The sequence below is a fragment of the Lepidochelys kempii genome, chromosome 9 (assembly GCF_965140265.1).
Source record: "Lepidochelys kempii isolate rLepKem1 chromosome 9, rLepKem1.hap2, whole genome shotgun sequence".
Taxonomy (NCBI): domain Eukaryota; kingdom Metazoa; phylum Chordata; order Testudines; family Cheloniidae; genus Lepidochelys; species Lepidochelys kempii.
The window spans coordinates 83029914-83049596 of record NC_133264.1 but is presented as its reverse complement, the minus strand read 5'-3'; the positions used below and the strand labels follow the sequence as shown (position 1 = coordinate 83049596).

Sequence of the window (19683 nt, the reverse complement as noted above, 5' to 3'; positions counted from 1 at the left end):
TGTCTGACTCCTGGTTATGTGAGAAGAGTTTCCCAGGGCTCTGCATGGCATGGTCTACCCTAATCCGAGAGCCACAGTTTTTACTGAGACAGATCTTAAAGCCATACTCTCTGCTCCAGTTTCATGTAGTTATTTTGTCAGAGCTGCTACACCCACTGGGGTGGAGTCCCCTGCACAGGGTACCCAGCTGCTGTAACTCTGCAGGGCAGGTGGGGTGGCGAACCAGCAGCCCCTGGCTTCTTAACCAAATGCTCTAACCACTACACCACCTGCAGTTACAGGTATTTGTGCACGTTGTGCCACTACTCATTTACTCCAATGCTAGATGGAGCACTCCACACTGAGACCTGGAATCTGCATAGGGTGCACCTCCTTATTGATTAGCAGCAAGTAACGTTGTGGAAATTAGTGGATCATGCTGCACCATGACACAATATGGCCATCCTTGTCTGTAACAATTCAAATTTTCATTCTTCATAAACCCTGATCATTCTCTTGGCATTAGGTACACACACTATTTGAGGCAGAATGACAAAAGATAATACAGGTAGTGACAAAATACTGTATTTCACACTTGGATAATTTGTATAGCCTAAATTTTCAAGTGTGCCTGGTGATTTGGGGTGCCAACTTTTTTGGATACTCATGTTGAGACATTTTAAAGGAGTCTGATCTTCAGAGAACAAGTATTAATACTTAAAATTAGGCCCCTTCAAGGTGTTATTAACTAGACAACCAAAAATGCTGACCCAAAAAAGTCACTGATCCATTTTGAAAATGTAGGCCTACATTTTAAAAACATTAATTCAGTCTCAAAACCCCACTGTCAGGTAGGGAAGTATCCCCATTTTACAAATGGGAAAACTGAAACACAACATTATGTGAGGTGCTGGATGTCATGCAGCAATATATGGCATATCAGTAACCAGAACCTGGTAGTTCCTAACTCAGTACGTTTAACTACTAGCTGATTCTACCTACCAAAATAAAAGATATCAGAAGCATGATAAAATTATTTTTAATTAAGAGCATTAGATTGTTTGAAAATGAGATGTGCACACAAACCAGGATCTGCTGGTTCCTGGAAAATACAGCTCCTAACTGGATGGAGCTTCTTGGAAATGTCACTTTTGACCTTGATTTTTGACAAGACAATATATGAAAAGAAATGACAATTCTTTTAGAGTAAATATCCAAGAGAAGTAGGAGGCATATTTTTGCAACATCAAACTTTTTGCAAGAGATGTGCAGAAAAAGAAAGGAGAAGAGTCATCTTTGAAAGCAGTTCATTTTATTTTTCCTCTCATCTATGCCTGTTAGCTAAGACCAGGAAAAAGAAATTACTTTCTGACTTTTGAAGATATCTTCCAGTTATGCTGTATCCTGCTAAACTGTGTTTCCTTTATCAGGAGAAAAGGAGTCTTTTCCTTTATCAGGAAAAGGAGTCAGTTTCTTGGTATAAAATCCAAATTAAGGCAGACAGAAAACGCTGCCAGTTCAGATAGCAATTATTCTGATAGGGTGGGGTCATGCTTAAAGACAGCAAGATAAGCAAGAGCTTGGGAACCTATGCAGTTTCCACTCACAGCTCACTCTCTCCTTCCCGCAGAGCGACCAGAGACGAAGACAACTCACTCATCTATCCTATCTTGTAGGAACTTTCGATGTCATGAAACTGAAACTGTTCTTGTGATAAGTACCCTTTTGTTAGAATAAGGATGTTATAAAAATCCTAGGATAGGGTATGATACCATCTTCCTCTCTTCTTCACGTATGGCCAAAACAACAGTTTGAACCTAATTTAAACAAAAAACAAACACAAATTTACATCTGAATTAGGGCTTGTCTACACTGGCACTTTACAGCGCTGCAACTTTCTTGCTCAGGGGTGTGAAAAAACACTCCCCTGAGCACTACAAATTTCAGCACTGTAAAGTGCCAGTGTAGCTACTGCATCAGCACTGTGAGCCAGGCCCGTTGTGGAGGTGGGTTTTTTAGAGCACTGGGAGAGCTCTCTCCCAGCGCTATGCCACGACTACACAAGCCATGTTAAAGCGCTGCCACGGCAGCGCTTTAACATTGCCAGTGAAGACGTGCCCTAAGTCACAAGGTTCTACACTCAGTACTACTTCTAAGCGTAGAAACGTCTGGTTGAAGCTGAAAAGGAACTCTGTGACCACAATTTCTTCCTAGTGATAATATTAAATGAAGACAAACTCTCCATTAAATAGCCTGCGACATGCTAATTATGTTATATAACTTGGCTAGCACAAATATTAATAATTAATTAATCCTTATACTCCTGTGTTCAAGATACATCTTACCCTCATTTCACATGTGGGGACAGATACCAAAGTTAAATGACATGTCCAAAGCCACACAGTGAGTTGAGGAGGAGTAGCCATGTTAGTCTATTTCAGCAAAAACGAGGAGTCTTGTGGCACCTTAAAGACTAACAAATTTATTAGAGCATAAGCTTTTGTGGGCTATGACCCACTTCTTCAGATGTTTAGAGTGGGCAGGCATAAATATACAGCACAAGAAAAGATGGGAGTTGCCTTACCAAGTGGGCGGTTAAAATGCTCTCCCACTGGTTTGTGATATATGCCATCATTTGCCAGCAATACCCCTCTGCCATGTACGTTGGCCAAACAGGACAGTCTCTAAACAAAAGAATAAATGGACACAAAGCAGACATCAAGAATTATAGCATTCAAAAACCAGTGGGAGAACGTTCTAACTTCCCTCAACACTCAATTTCAGACTTAAAAGTGGCCATTCTTCAACAAACAACTTCAAAAACAGACTTCAACCACAAACTGCAGACCTGGAATTTGTTTGCAAACTTGACACCATCAAATTAGGCCTGAATAAAGACTGGGAATGGCTGGGTCACTACAAGAAGTAATCTCCCATCAACTGTGAAGTATGTGCCATCCATCCTGATGCAACTGGCATCGTTAGCACCACAAAAAGTAATTTTTACTTTGTTGACATTCACACCTTCTTGTCAACTGTTGGGAATGGGACACATGCACCCTGATTGAATCACTGACCCCTCACTTGGTAAGGCAACTCCAATCTTTTCTTGTGCTGTATATTTATGCCTGCCTACTGTAATTTTCACTCCATACATCTGAAGAAGTGGGTCATAGCCCACGAAAGCTTATGCTCTAATAAACTTGTTAGTCTTTAAGGTGCCATAAGACTCCTCGTTGTTTTTACCGTGAGTTGAGAGTGATAGAGCCAGACTTTTAACTTTTGAGTTCCTGATTCCCAATCATGTCAATCACTATACCATTGTTTATTGAACTGTTCCACCCCATCATCTTCAAATCCATATGGTAGGACATATTCTACCAGCTATCAGAAGCAACAATACTGAAAATTAATTTTTAAAAACCGTCCTGGGGTATTTTTAAACTCCCATAAGAAGGGACCATTCTAATGAATTAGAAGGCCCACCCAGATGGTTTTCAAAACTTCTCTGGCTTATGTTATGTTGGTTTTTTTTTGGTTTTTTTTTTTGCATTAATATGATTTGCTAATCTCTAGATGCATTCAAACAACCATAAACACATAAGCGTTAAACAACTGCTATCCCATGGTTACTCAAAACAACTAAGGTCTGGTCTACACAAAAAAAATTAGGTCAGTTTACTATGTCAATCAGGGATATAAAAAATCCACACCCCTGAGTAGCATAATAAAGCTAACCTAAGTCCCCACGTAGACAGTGATAGGCCTAAGGAAGAATTCTTCTGTCAAGCCAGTTATCACCTCTCGGAGAGGTGGATTACTTATGGCGACAAGAGAATCCCTCCTGTTGGCATAGGCACCGTCTACACTGAAGTGCTCTAGTGGGCACAGCTGTATCATTTTAAGTGTAGACAAGCCCTAAAATATGTTACCTCTCTGACCAAAGAGACACCAGTTCTCCTAAGCAACTAAATCAGTAAATACCTTTGTAAACAGATGTGTCTTGCAGCACGCCATGAATATTGAACTTGGCTTCTGTGGGACCAATGCTGTACATTACTTTACTTCCTTTCAACAGAAACTCAGAAAATAGATAGCATTTGTAGAGCAACAGACTGTTGCCATCTTAAGTTCCAAATCATGGTCATTTGTGAGATGGAATAAATCTGAAAACTTTGTGGAATGTAGGCTGAAGGATTATCTCCTGTAGCAAGACTGTAGTGGGTCAAACTACAATATGGTCTTATTGATACATTTAGAAGGACACAGGCTACCTATAAACTCAAGGGCATTTTTTATCTGCAGTAGCTCAGACAAGAAGCTCATTCTACAAGGAATGATTAAAGTCTGATGATGGTAGAGGCAAGATCTGGCTGAAGCGTCATCTGTAAATCAAAATCCTATTTAGCATTTGAAAAGTATGCCAAGTAGCATATATAATTATATACTAAAGTTTAAGATTGTAACTATTACACCAGCAGGCAAGCAGTGTCTAGTGAGTAACTTGTAATACAAGATTATCAAGAACACATTTATAAAACTGTATTAATCAGACTTTGTTTTAGAGATAAAAAATGGTTGAACTCAAAACCAAGGTATTGTTCCAACTGTAGACCCTCTATAAACAAAGATTTAGGACTTGCCATCACAAACACGCAGCATGTCAATCTAAGGGAGGCAGTTTCTACCATTAATTTAAATAGAAACAACTAGGATGCAAGAAACCAAAAGGTTCTCAATCCATTGCTGCTGTGCTGGAAGAAAGTAAAAAGCATCACCACCTCATATACGAGGTTGGCCTCAAGTGACATTTGTAAGGCACCCGATAGCTTTTTATTGTACTTTTTATTATATTCTTTACTATGTAATATCCTTAGAAATGCCTTTCTCTGCCAGTTTTTATCCTTTCCCATTATTCTTCTCCCTGTATTTTACAAAACACAAAACAATACTACTTCCTTGTTTGTACATCAACACCATCAATGAAGTCAGCACAATACTAGAAAGAGGCTGGCTCTGCAATTGCAGAATACCAAATAGTAAAGATGCTCTCAGTGGCTGAGTAGCAGGTTTATCGTAAATATTTAGACTCCACAGGATCTTTGCCACTAGACTGAGGTACTGCAGGCTTCATTATTTGGTCTGATTGTCTCTCGAGGTTGGATTCCAAATACCACATTTTCTCCAAGGGACTCACTAAAAAGTGTTTGCAATAAGTGGTTGAGGAGATACGAAGGGAAAGAACCTATATTTCTCAAAGGCAATTTTCCCTGTAGAAGAGGAAAAGAAGCTGTAATCTGGCATAAGATAACAGAGAGATACAGCACCACACCAGTTAAGCCACCCTTTCTAACGTGCAAACAGTGAATTTTGAACGTAGAAAAATCACAAATGGCATCAACTGAAGTTTGAAGGGTCCAAAATATAATCACTCAACTGTATGTTACTATGTGGACATTTAAAAAAAAAAAAAAAAAAAGTCAGTCATGTAAAATGAAGGCTGCAAGACTGTTAAAATCCCAGACTCTCAACTGGGTGTCTCACCTAAAATAAACTAAGGGCTTGTATTACCTGTTTTATCCTTGTGACCAATAATGATACATAGCACATATACAACACTGACCATTTTTTAAGTTTTGTACAAATATTCATCCTCAAAATACCTTTGGGAGGGTCAACACCTCAATTTACAGCTGGCAAAAATTAAGAGAGGTCAGTGGATTTATCTGAAATCATACAGCTGGTAGGAACAGAATCCCAAAGGTATTACACTAGTATTCTGTTTACTGCTAGAGATAAATTTGGGTTTATAAACCAGTGATTCCTCATTTATACGTATTCATATTTATTATTTGTATTATGGTAGCATGAAAGACATGCTAGAAATTGCATGAAAAAAAATATGCGGCCCCTACCTCAAAGATATTACAATCTGCAAAGATACAAAACAGGCAAAGGTTGGGCAAAAGGGGTATAGTACACAAGGTATATGATCAGGCTGATAACAGGCACATGTCTTGTTAGGACCAGGTTGCCAGCTATGTTGTAATTTATTATTTCTAATTGTTAAAGCATTTCTTTGTAAAATTACAGAAGTGGAGTTTTTTGAGTGGTCTGGAGGGAAAGTTACACCAGAGCTTGCCAGTGAGGCTAGCCAAATTGAACTTTTTGGTCTTTACTGGCAAATGATTACATGCACTGCTCTTATCTATGCAGTAATGTAACTAGATAGTCCAGGGATAACAGCTCATCCTAAACGCACATCTAAGTTTTGTGAGACTCTCAACTGGTTATGTTTCACATTGCCTGAATTAAAAACTGAAAAAATCCAGATATTAAGAAATCCTGCCTGAGTTATACAAACTATGAAAAATCCTTTCAGGGCTTCTAGCTCTTTATAAGATGCACATCAGAAAGTATACATGGCAAACATTTTTACTTCAGTTCAAACAAGAGCTTAATAAAACTTGAGATCAATTAATAGTAAATCCTGTTTCTTGCTTCTATCCTTCCCAGCAACCACTGCCGACAATAGCAAATGGAGGGTTTTGGACAATATGAATATAGCCCAAATAGGACCATTCTAAACATTAAGGAATAGAATGCATCTTAATTATGTGGGTATATAATAAGACTAACAGAGGCGCCTTATTTTTTAGATTAGTCTCAAAATACTAACAAGAACAATGCATAATTAAATATCCAAGCATAAATAAAAATATGAGAACAGTAAGAACAGTAAATGACATGTTTTGCCTGTTCACCACCTGCGGGAGAGGCAGGTGGACTTTCACTATCCAAGCTGGGAGAAATAAAAGAAAATAAAACAAAATACACCATCCAAATCTGCATAAGAGATGTATAGATTTTATGAACCCTTTAATAATCTAGAGTGTTACCAATAAAAGTGAAGAGTCATGTTTGATTATGGCATGTTATTAAGCCAGGAGTAACCTTCTAATCACCACCTTATATTTCCCGAAATTACCTGGATCATCCTGAAAGACGGATGGATCAGGTAATATCTTTTACTGGACCAAGTTCTGTTAAGAGACAAGCTTTTGAGCTTACACTGAGCTCTTCTTCAGCTCTTACTGAAACAGAGCTTTGCTTATACTAGAAAGTTTCTCTTTCACCAAGGGAAGTAAAAGATATTACTTGACCCACCTTGTGTCCCTCATACCCTGGGACCAACAGCTTCAACAATCCTGCATGGATCATCCTGGCCACACCTAGTCACACATACCTGTCGGGGATGCGAAGGAGAGATAGAGGGGAGGCTTCTCCTGCTGGCATAGCCCCTCACACCAGCGGCAGGTCTAATGCATTCTCCCTCCCGACCTCCCCCAACATACATACAGCTCAAACATTTTGCGAGATGGGAAAACTGTCGTCCCCCCCATGTTCCTGGAGCCCCCACCACGGCCAGCAGCTCAGCGACCCAGAGAGCGGGGCGGCGGGAGGAGATGTCACCAGAGCCCGGGGCTGCTGGGCCTGAGGAGCGCGCTGCCCGCGGTCACAGCTTCCCCCACCCCACGCCAGAGCCCGGGGAGCCGGGCTGAAGCCCACCACAGCGCGGGGGGCAGCACTGACCAAGGCAGACTGGGGAAGGAGAGACGCGCGACGACCAGCTTGTCTGGGGACGGGCCCCTCAGCGCCGGGCGAGGGAACGCGCGCGCGCACACGCACTCACCCAGCAGCGCTCCGCCAGCAGAGCTCCAGCTCCCCAACAGCTGCGCTGGCGACTCCCGCCCCTCAGCGCGGCAGCGGAGACTCCGCCCCCTGACAGCCCCGCCCCGCTCCCATTGCCAGCCACTCTGCGCCGTCCCCGTGCAGAAAGCCACGTGACAAAGCTCGGGCTAGTCCCCCACTCACGTGACAAGGGAGTGACTAAAGCTGTACCGGAGCCTCAAGGGAAAGGGGCCCCATGACCCGGAGTCCCCCAGCCCTGCGAGAAAGGGGAAGGGTGGAACATTTTCAGTCAAGCGTTTTTGCTACAGCAAGGCCTTGGCGACATCGCAGTCACAGGACTGTGGAGGAAGTTTGATTCTCTCCCTCCGCCCCAATACCATTTCTGGGCAAGTGGCTGTGGTTTAGTTTTTTTGAAGCAGAATGAAACATCACAGGTTAATTTAAGGATCTCGTTTACAAAATCAAAGCTCTTCGAGCAATGGGGGAACAAGGTCATTTCGTTCAAATTTTTCAAGGAAGGGGGAGTGGAGCTCTGTGGCAAGGAGGGTGAACCTAGCACACGACATAGGAGGAGGAGGTGGTAACTAAAGCAGATTGCTGCCCTGGTTTATTTTTCTAAAAGTGATTACAGTTTAGAAACCTACTGTAACCTCAGCATATGAGGGTGGGTGTCATATAGTACGCCCAGTAGAGAAGGGTGTCTTAGGAAGAGGCTATATTCAGGCACTTCCATTCTTCCCAGTTTTCACTTTAGCACCTTTCCACAGAAGTGTATACAAATTTCTTTTAAATTAAGTACTGTGTTTTGACCTTCATATGCACATGGATACGGTTCCTTTACCAGATACCCCAAAAAGGAAGCAGTACAACTATATTAATAAAAAGAAAAGGAGTACTTGTGGCACCTTGGAGACTACCATTTATTTGAGCATAAGCTTTCAAGGTGCCACAAGTACTCCTTTTCTTTTTGCAAATACAGACTAACACAGCTGCTACTCCGAAAACTATATTAATGTATTTTAGCACCACAGTAGAGGGTGGGGGAAAGACTGCGGGCACTTGCCCTACACACCTCTAACTGAAGTGATCTTAGTGCAGTGAATTGCACCAGTAAACATTAAGAGCTACTAAAATGTTTATAAAATACTCCTTTTGGGATATAACTTAAAAATCAGAAGGGATCAGGTATCAAAGTCTTAAACCACTAATGTCATATACCTGCAAAGTGAAAAAGGGCCCTATAATCACCAGAGGTAATATTCCCACATCCAATTAGGCCAGAAAGTCAGTCTTCAGCCTCATATGGCAGGATACATTTGAGTTTCAAATCATAGGACTGGAAGGGACATTAAGAGGTCATCTTGTCCAGTCCCCTGCATTCATGACAGGACTAAGTATTAAGTGTCAACATAAGTTTAGGAAGTAAGATAGTCAGAACACCCCAGAGTTATCAGGAGCCCTTGCACAAGTGCTGCAACAGGAAATAAGGCAGCAACTGGTTCCTCAGACTGGTCTAGGGTGTATGGTTTACATGGCAAAAATACCCCATTGTGCTAGGCACTACTTAAATATACAAAGAACCAGCAAATTAATGACAATTTCTATAGACAATTGGGATGAGGATTTCACCCAGTGCCTCTGCCTTTCAGTCTAAAAACAGGTTCAACCTACAGACTTCTGCCAGCATAGGTATGTTGATCAGGTGTGTGAAAAGTGATCCCTGACAGTTATGCTGGCAGAAGCCTCTAATGGGATTTTCTGGTATAACTGCATCTACATCCTCACTGACACCGAAGCACTTTTACTAGTATAGGCTTTCACTATACCAGTGGAAAGCACAACCAACACAGCTGCATCCAAACTAGGAGTGCTTTTCTAGTATAGCATCCAGCATTCCAATGTTGGTAAAATGCTTCTGGTATAGCCAGAGCCTCAGTCAGACCTTTAAGAGCATTTGTGGCTCCAAACAGCACCACCAATGGCGAGAAGGCAGGCATTACCAACTTCCCATCGACCTCCTGAGTTCAAGAACCATTTCAGCAGGAGCCTGATGTCAAGCAGAAGCCATGTTTAGCCCTCTTATACAGGCAATCTATTCTTGAACATTTTGGCTTCCCCTCTATATTGTCACTAGCTACTGGTACTTAGTTTTGCAGACTGTAAGCATATACTTCTTGCTACTATCTCCACACTATGATTATTCTGGCTAATGGGTACTTCTAAAATGTACTCAGATAAGTTCACTTTCCATTACCCAGTAAGAAGTAGAGGATGCTGGGGATGATAGATTCCTGAAAGGGAGACTTGATAAACCAGTGCCCCTTGCAGCCCTTAAGAAGACTGCTAAGTGGAAAAAAAAGACAAAATACAATGCTTCTTTGTTAAAAGAACTATGATTTAAGAATGGAAGATGTGTCCCTGCAGTAAGTCTGCATGCAGAGTCCAGCTGAAGTGAATAAAGTCTACACAAGTAGACATGTCGTCCACATGCTCTTAAATGTCTGGTTATTGCAAAAAGATTCATTTGCCTTCAGTTACTTCATCATCTGCATCTATCCTAAACTCATATCAGTGGTTTTTAAGGAATATCATGTATCTAAAATTCAAGATTTTATAACCAAGCAATATTCTTAAAATTGCTCACTATACTTTTATAGCAAGCTATGAAACATGGGACAGGAATAAGACCTAGATGAACAAAAGAATTTTTAAATATATTTATTAAACCAGTAATGCCACATCACAGATAGCAATAATCAGTGAACAGATGCCATTATACGTATGGCAGAAATGAAAATTTCAGACCAGTTCAGGATTACTGCACATTTCAGTCCATAATAAGGAAAGGCTATTTCTCTCTCCATTCTTTTGGGGTAACTTTGCCAACAGGTGATAAATTCCACTCAATTCCAGTTTGTGTTGCCACCTGTAATAGATTAAAAAGTTACATAAGAACAAGTTTGTCTAATTCCAAGGCCAGAAGACCACTGTAATCATCTAGGCTGAGCTCCTGTATATCATAGAACTTACCCAAAATAATTTGGATAGCATATCTTTTAGAACAACATCCAATCTTGTTTTAAAAAGTGGTCAGTGATGGACAATCCACCATGACCCTTGGTAAGTTGTTCCAGTGGCTGATTACTCTCCTGTTAAATAATTATGCCTTATTTCCAGTCTGAGTTGGTCTAGCTTCAACTCTCAGCTATTGGATCATGTTATACCTTGCTCTGCTAGACTGAAAAGACCATTAGGTACCTACCATATTCATGGTTCATTTTCCTAAGTTTCACAGTTATAGCATTTTTAAAATCTTGAATTTCACAGTTTCAAATATTTAAATTTTAAATAAACATGAGTATGTATTTAAAAGTGGTAAAATATAAACACGTAAAGCCCTTAAGATTCAGCATTTCTCAAACTGGGGGTCCTGACTCAAAAGGGTGGTCACAAAGCTATTGTAGGAGGGTCACGATATTGCCTTTATTATTTCTGCACTGCGTTCAGAGCCGAGTGGTCAAAGCAGCGGCCGGGTGCCCAGCTCTGAAAGCAACACTGCCACCAGGAGCAGCACTGCTACCTATAATAGCCTTGCTAACCCCTTTTGGGTGGGGACCCCCAGTTTGAGAAAACCTGTGTACTTTTGTATACTTTTACTCTGTAGCATAGGACACTAACTATAAAAAAAGTACCCTATTACATGGTGAAAGTACACAAAAGATGTCATGGTCTGGGATGCATTTTTCACAGCCATTAATTTGATAGGACCCTAACCATTATTAATAGTTAGTAGCCCTCAAATCCAATAAAGCTATACAGAGTAAAAGTTACGCATATTAGGTGTCTCCTTTTAGGAGTGACAGTTTTATAGTATCTTTAACCTATGCAACTGTTCAAGAACAAGAAGTTAAAATAAAAGAACACAGTTGAGGGGCATCATTCTCTATCAGAATTATTTTTACTCTCAGATTTGAGATCTTATTCAGCCCCTTACACTGATTCAATTGGTATTACATTTATACTATTTTACAACAGTAACTGGTATTACAGAAATATTAATAACTCAATATCCACACCTGTCTTTTACTAAACTCTAAATAAAAGACTTATGTCACATACTGTATTAGAAATCTATATTTAAAACATTTAAAAACAGATACTGTGAAATTCAGGGGATAACAGCATCAGTCCAATATTTTGCTCTTATAGTACAGCCACACAATATTTTCACCAACATAAAAAGAAAACTTGAGTTGAATAGCTCACTCATCCAGCTGCCCATTTTGGAAATGCATTATTAGACAAAGGAAGTGTGCTTAGCTTATATTTAATCAAGCTGTTTAACAGTTCTGAAGACTTGCAGTAAATTGATATTCAAAATAAGTGCCTATTGAAGCCCTACATTTAAAGCTGTACTAATGAATCGCTTCCCTTTGGGGTATTAATGCATACAAAATTACTCTTTCAGGAAACCCCAAAGCCCTACGATTTGAGTTGCTTCATATAGGCAAATCCTTATAAAGGTGCATAACAACTTGCAAATTCAGGGCTACAGTTACAGCAGACACTAGTGATAGTACCAATCATATAGTACTTACATATCCCCAAATGGAGACACAAAATAGGGCTCCACCAAGTAGTATAACGTTGCCATATTTATCATGGAAGTCAGATGCATGTTTGTGGTGACTCTGTCTTGCTGCAATCCACTGAGTGCCCCGAGCTAAGAGAAATTGTCAAAATGTAAGATGTACCAATGGACTGATATACACATCTATTCAAGTCTCTGGCAGTCCTCCCTTGCATCCCCTAGAAAAAAAATGTACTTCATAACACTAAGAATAAGGATGATCTTCATTAAAACAGAGAGCTAGACACAAGACTTTGTAACATTCTGGCAGCATTACAAAGCCACACAATTGCCGGAACAGAGAAAATTATTTTAGACAAATCCATCAAAGACTTGTTAACATTTTATTTTATTTGGTTGGCAAGCTACTTTAAAACTCTCACTAGGTAGGTAACTATAAAATACACCCACAGAAATGAAGACCTTTTGTTCACTCAATTTCAAATCTCTAGTGCCACTTTAGGTACAATCACTTCCTCAAATGCAAAGATATATGGTTAGTCTATAAACTTATCAATACATACTTTTCCACAAAGAATGTCTGTAATTAATCCAAGTGTTTCCAGAAGGAGCAAAGAAGCCAGAAAACTTATGATGGTATCTCTCTCTCACACACACAACCAAGAAAAAGACTCAAGCACTGTGTAGACAATGCTAATTGAAATATAAATCCCAAGAGCTGAAAAATTTTGTATGCACTTACTCTTGTGAAATTAAATGTACCAGGTAAGACCAAGGCCCAGACAACCAACTTCAAGAAGGCTGTAACCTGATGTTATTTCCAGAGCATTTTACGTAGGCAATGCACTGAAATAGTCACACACTAAAACATGGTTTCCCTAACATTAAACCCCCGTCCTTTTTTTAGCTTCCACTTTAAAAACCACTGAGCTTAAATTAAGCGTTTTGCCAAACGTTTACATATGTGCTCAAACACAAGACATCGCCCATCAATCCGTAGGCTTCCAGTATATATCGCGCCCACTCTGCCTTGGAAAGTAACAATCCAAGGTCTCATTCCTACAACAGCATCCCTACGAGCAGACCCCTGTGCCCACGCCATTCCCCACGCCTCGGCGGAGGCTACCCGGACGGGGAACGGGCTCGCGGAGGCAACTGACTGCAGGGGTCGGGGGGAGCTCGGTTCCAGTGCGGACCAGGTCACTGCGGAGGGGCGGGGAAGGGGCGCTACACGGCTCAAGAGCTCTCGGTTCGGAGGGGACTGGGATTCTGGGGACCCCTCCACCGCTCACCGCTGAGGCGCACCGCGGTTCTGGCCAGAGGCAACATGCTGGCGTCTCGGACGGATAATTTCTGCCCTTCTCCTTCTGCGCCTTATACCCTTGCGAGCAGTGAAAAACAAAATGGTGGCCAGCCAGGAAGTCCGAACGCTGCGCATGCGCCCCGTTTTGTATTCCATCCTCTTCCTGAGCGGGGCCCCACGGCATTCTAGGAAATGTAGTTTCTGCGGTTGCGTGGCGGGGCTCTTACAACCCTGTGGGAAGAAGCCGCTGTACCCGGGAAGCTGGGGCCCGGGACTCCCACGGGCTCCCCCCCACTCCCTACGTTAGTGATGGCTTTTGTTATGGGAATTAATCAGTCAGGAGAAGAATGCTAGAGGCGCTGACTCTGCAGTGAAGAACAAGGATCTCCCAGCTGCCCTTTTTAACAGCGGTGTCAGGATGGCCGAGTGGTCTAAGGCGCCAGACTCAAGGCTTAAAGTGCCTTCCTCTGTCGAGGGTTGGGTGTTCTGGTCTCCGTATGGAGGCGTGGGTTCGAATCCCACTTCTGACACATTTTTTTTTATTTCTCGGTATTTGTGCGAGTAAAACACCGAGTTTAACTGTAATAAGCACCCGAGGAAGCGTTTTACTACGCGGCAGGGTAAGGATCACCTCACGCAGACAGGAATTTACACAATATCAATATACATTGTGGCGCCCATTAAATAGGGACTTACATTATAAAAATGACTAAATAAAGACAGGGATTTACACTATATATTCAGAGAAAGCCTTTACTGATTCATAGGCATGATCTAACTTGGTCATTGATGTATCGATCTTAATAATGTAAAATCCCTGTGGCTCTGATTTTACAAATACATGTGCATATGAGTAAAATTAAGCATGTAGTTTATATGATTGAAAGATCACAGTTTATATCTATACAAACAGGTGCATATTTAATTACTTAAATCACGTAAACTCTTGCATATGTAATGGATACCGAATTACAATCTCTCAGTAAGAATATGTCGAGAAAGACAGAATTTAAATCCATACCTATGTCATACATCGAAAGATATAGGTATGGAAGTACATTCCATCTCTTTCTTGATAGTGATATAGATGCATGCATGATAGTGCCTTGTCTTTATACAAAGAACGTTCATTCCTGTATGTATAGCGGAAATCTCTATTCGTATATAACTATGTATGTTATCGATATTGATTTATTATAGCTATACTGATATATTCCAGACAGTTTTTATGATCCATGAAGAGACAAACCGCGAAACTGCTCTGCTTAGGTCAACGAGGTTCCACTTGCATGCAAGGGTCTTCTTAGGCAGACCCAGTTACAGCACGAGGGTCCAAATCTGCACAAAGTATGACAGGATACAAGAAATAAAACTTGACGGATCAAGATGATACTTTAAAATAAACACCAAGAATAGGAATATAGGATTGTGTAGCTGCATGAGAGGGGTATTTGAGGATCTACTATAAAGATTATTTTCCTAATTATAATACTCCCGGCATGCACTATTTCTTCAGAGGCATCCAGCCATCCTGTTGGTTGCTCCTGCTACCCTATGTCTAACCGAATATAAATGTATAATAAAATGTATAAATGTATAATAAAAGTGTCTTCTGTGTATTAACAGACCCATCTGCCTTCAGAGGGTCGGCGCCTTCAGATCTCATGGACTTTTCATAGACGCTGAAGAACATGGTTAGTAGTTAATATAGTAACAATTTCAGGGGCAAATAGTTCAAAGTTGCACCATAACCCGTGGAGCAATGAAGCTTGGAAATGGAGAACCAGAGACGTAATGGACAGTGCTCAGAAAAATGGAAGCCAAGGAAAGCAATCTGGAAAACGGACTTTTAGCTGAAGAGAAGTACAGGTTAGTCATCAGTAACGCTGAAAATGCTTCACGAGGATAGCACATTAAGATTCACATTTACAATGTGACAGGACAGGAGAAGACTGTCAGTGCAATGCGAGCTGCGGGTGAGACTCCCAGACAAATAATAGCTGAAATAGCACCTAGAATAATGTGCAAGCCAGACTGGACACCTCGGTACCACGAGGCACCCCCCCTGCATTGCTGATGCTGCCCTGTGCCCTGGCTGTAATGCTGTCCTTACTCCAACTGTTTAACTGCAGTGACGCTGCTGCCTCAGCTCATCGCACTCCAACACCCAGGCCAGTTTAGCTCCGCCCTGGATCCTGCGGTCCCTATCACAGCCCATCCGACTACTAGTTCCGCTAGTCCTTGGCCCTCCGAACCGACTCCTCCCAATTCATCAAACAACCAATCGCACGACAACAGCTTGCCTCGTTACGATTGGCTGACGGATGAGGACGTTGGACCAATACAAAATGAGCTGGAGCCAAGGACGTGAATGGAAAGTAGTCTGTCCGCCTTGTTCGGCCAATAGAGTAGTGCTTGAGTCAGCGGCAGGGCCAATCAGCGGCGGGTGCCGGTGGAAGCAGCGGACATGGCGGCGTGGCGGGTGCTGATGTTGGGGGTCTTGGTGGTGCTGATGGCCTGCGAGGGACCCTGGACCGCAGGGCAGAAGCGGAAGGAGGTGAGGGCCCCCCGCCACCAGCTGGGCTGAGGGAGAAACCGGCCTGGGATTCCCAGAGCTATAAGGGCCATAGTCTGCCTGGCTACCTTCCGCTGGGGGAGCCCGGCCATATCCTGAGCTGCCCAGCCTTGAGGAGCCGGGCCCCTGCCTGTGGGGAGCCGTCCGCCCGGAGTGGGGCAGCGTGGGGAGCCGGGCCCCCGCCTGTGGGGAGCAGCGTGGGGAGCCGGGTCGTGCCTGAGGCGAGGTCATCTGCGGTCATCGGTAGGGAAGAATTGTGGACCTTACTTAGTTGCTGTCACTAAGATGTGTCCAAGCTTACATACAGATAAGTTTCAGAGTAACAGCCGTGTTAGTCTGTATTCGCAAAAAGAAAAGGAGGACTTGTGGCACCTTAGAGACTAACCAATTTATTAGAGCATAAGCTTTCGTGAGCTACAGCTCACTTCCTCAGATGCATATCGTGGAAACTGCAGCAGGCTTTATATATACACAGAGAATATGAACCAATACCTCCTCCCACCAGCAGGACAGTGGGGTGGAAATAGGTATTGTTTCATATTCTCTGTGTATATATAAAGCCTGCTGCAGTTTCCACGATATGCATCCGATGAAGTGAGCTGTAGCTCACGAAAGCTTATGCTCTAATAAATTGGTTAGTCTCTAAGGTGCCACAAGTCCTCCTTTTCTTTATACAGATAAGTGTTTTTATATGTGAAAATGATTGCACTACTTGTGTATGGGTTTGTCTGGATTAGCTAAAGAGAATGGAGCCTATTAACAGTATCACCAGTAGAGAAATCATTGCAACTGAACAGTTATTTTTTGAACAAGGTAATGTTCTTAAGTTACAGGAAGTGATCCAAAACTAATCTATAATTTAATTTAAATCAGTAGGCTTGTTTAGTATTACTGGACAATATTAGGATCTGTTTTCTGGGTACATTAATGCCTGATCATTGGCTTTTGACGTGATTTTTTTTGGAAGTACTGAACACTCAGAACTCCCATTGAACATTGTTATAATAAAAAACTGTGGACTCTCTCAACCTGACCACATAATGTGTGTCTTGCTTTCTTTTGGATTTCAGTCATCTTGTTGAAATATCACCATGAGACTGTTAACGGTTCAGAGGATCAAAAGACAAGACTCTTTTTAATGTCAGTCCAGTTTTTAAAATAAACATTTTTGACTTTATTTTTTAGATGGTTTTATCTGAAAAAGTTAGCCAGCTGATGGAATGGGCCAGCAAAAGAGCTGTTATCCGAATGAATGGAGACAAGTTTCGTCGCCTTGTAAAGGCACCACCAAGAAATTACTCAGTGGTTGTGATGTTCACTGCTCTTCAGCCTCACAGACAGTGTGCCGTGTGCAAGTATGGACTTAATTAAATTCTAAAGAACTTAAATTTAATGGTTACTGTAAAAGGTGCCATATGTTCTGAGTGGGTAAAAGCTGTACCGACCTACTTTGCAGTACCTTTTTCTTGAATTTGAGCAGTTTCATTCAGAGTGGGAGAGAGCTACTAAGACACAATAAACTGTAATAGTATTTTTCTAATGCAATCTCTTATATATGCACATGCACAGATTATCTAAAGTCATATTAACTGTGTTGATCTCTGTGCTGTAATAATTGCAGCTGTGCAGAATGAAAAAGGGAAGTTTTTGGAGGAGTTAACATTAATCTTTTTGAGTGAATGGCTAAACACTTTTTTTAGAGTTTGCTGTTGAGCCTTGCAGTTTGAGATTTTGCTCATATCTGGAGTATTTATTTACATTTATACTGTATCAGATCCTAGGTTCTGTTTCTGCCACTTTGTATTGCTCCAGAGATATAAAGGGACTCTGAGGATGGCTTTAATGGCTAGTCAGGGAAATCTCTGGGTCACTTCCATGTACAGAAGCATGTTGGGGGAAGAGGGCATACCTTGAATTCTGCTGCATTCTGATGATCTTCAGCTGTCACAGCAGCATCTTAAAGCACAGGCAGCTGGGCACAATGAAAAACAGCCTTGAGCATCAGTTTTTCATATGCCCTGCTTCCTGATGGTGGGCCTAGTGCAGCTTGACCAGTCCAGAAGATCTGCCCCACACCTTAAAAACAAAAAACTCTGTGTGCCCAAGGCTGAAAACAGAGGAATGAGCAATGAAGCATGACACATCTTGTTAGTTTTAAAATCTTAACTGGAAAGGAGTTTTGGTGTGGTTGAGAGATGTTACTTCCAGTGAGATGTTAGAGCTGGAAGGATGTTCACAGGTCCCTCTGTTTTTGACATAGCCTCATGAGTATAGCATCTGGTTTTATATGTTTTGTTTTGGTTTTTTTCTTCAGGCAAGCTGATGAAGAATACCAGATTCTGGCAAACTCCTGGCGATACTCCAGTGCATTTACCAATAAGGTTTTTTTTGCCATGGTGGATTTTGATGAAGGCTCGGATGTATTTCAGATGGTAATATATCTTTCATTTTTTAAAGTGATTTTTATTTGGGGAGAACTGGGGGTAGCGATAAAGAAATATACAATACAAAAGATATGGTACAGTATTACCATAATGAGGGATGCTGGCCAATCTGTAACGAAACTGCTGCAAAATAGAAATTGCACAGATTTTTTTTTAAAACCACAACAACCCTCCAATCCATGAGAAATATGCAAGATTTGTTTGCTAATGTGACAGTAGCACTAATAGGCCAAACTACTAATAATACGCAGGTAACAGTGCTGAATAGGTATGAGTGATAGACTGAATGACCTGATTAAGTCTTTTATGTCTAACTCTTGTAATGCCATTCAGTGTAATAATGGAATTACAGTGACTTGTAAAATACTGGAACTAATTTAAATGTTTATGGCAGTTTGCAAAAGACTTCTAACTCTAAACAGTGATAGGAGAGGGAAGAACCTTTAATTTGTTATAAAGGTATTTTTAAGAAACTCGGTGTCCCATTTAAAGGAGCAGTGTCAGAAAACTGATTTCTTTTTTTTTTTAACTGACTGAAAATATTTTCATGTCCATCTGATTTTCAGAAATGTGACAAGTTACTAGGAATGCACAGTAAATTACTCTTTAAAATGTCCACTTAATTTTTTCCAAAAATAAAAGTACATGTTAGTTATAGGCAAACAATCTGTGGTCTGTCTCTTAACACACAAAATCTGTTTTTGAAAGAAGTGCAAAATCCTCAGAAGAAACTAGAAATGCCACCCTCCTTGCGTTCTTTCAAGTTACTTGGAACCTGTGCAGCTCAATCATACAGATTATTCAGGATAGTACTTGATCCAGAATGTACATTATGTTTGTGTTAATTTGTTTTCAGAGAATTATCAAACCTTGATCTTGGAGATTTACAGTTGGACCTTTATAAAACTGTGATTTCAGTTTCATGTTGAAGCAACTCAAAAGGAAAATCAGATTTTGTAGCTGATTTGTCAAGCTTTGAGTGCCATGATTGTTTCAGTCTGAAAGCATAATTCAGTCCAGGGTCACTGAAAGGTTTACACTCTATCTGAGGTTTAGGCTCACGGTGAAATTTTGGTGAAGCCCTGCTGTTGGAAATTTT

The 19683-nt window shown here is 41.2% G+C and overlaps 3 protein-coding genes and 1 non-coding gene across 11 annotated transcripts in view; 2 read left to right on the top strand and 2 right to left on the bottom strand.

Annotated features, from left to right (window-relative positions):
* The window catches only part of ATP7A (ATPase copper transporting alpha), a 60544-nt gene extending 52784 nt beyond the window's left edge, over positions 1–7760 (bottom strand). For 3 of the 6 annotated variants that reach the window (XM_073361145.1, XM_073361151.1, XM_073361152.1), the window contains exon 1: positions 7673–7760. The gene's annotated coding sequence lies outside the window, so the exon portion shown is untranslated. The other 3 variants (XM_073361147.1, XM_073361146.1, XM_073361148.1) reach the window with 3 other exon arrangements.
* Positions 7761–10374: 2614 nt separating this feature from the next.
* Positions 10375–13687, bottom strand: COX7B (cytochrome c oxidase subunit 7B). The gene is made up of 3 exons (XM_073361144.1): positions 13555–13687; positions 12270–12394; positions 10375–10597 (listed from the first exon to the last, which is right to left on the bottom strand). The coding sequence occupies exons 1-3, from the start codon at positions 13589–13591 to the stop codon at positions 10520–10522; spliced, it is 240 nt and encodes a 79-aa protein (XP_073217245.1). The 5' UTR covers positions 13592–13687; the 3' UTR covers positions 10375–10519.
* A 290-nt stretch (positions 13688–13977) lies between these two features.
* TRNAL-CAA (transfer RNA leucine (anticodon CAA)) lies at positions 13978–14095 on the top strand. The gene is made up of 2 exons: positions 13978–14015; positions 14050–14095. It is a non-coding gene; the product is annotated as a tRNA-Leu (tRNA).
* A 1862-nt stretch (positions 14096–15957) lies between these two features.
* The window catches only part of MAGT1 (magnesium transporter 1), a 28324-nt gene continuing 24598 nt past the window's right edge, over positions 15958–19683 (top strand). For 2 of the 3 annotated variants that reach the window (XM_073361142.1, XM_073361143.1), the window contains exons 1-3: positions 15958–16122; positions 17326–17495; positions 18455–18572. In XM_073361142.1, the coding sequence (XP_073217243.1) occupies positions 16033–16122; positions 17326–17495; positions 18455–18572 (378 nt within the window). In that variant the 5' untranslated portion in view covers positions 15958–16032. The remainder of the gene's footprint in view (positions 16123–17325; positions 17496–18454; positions 18573–19683) is intronic. The other variant, XM_073361141.1, reaches the window with a different exon arrangement.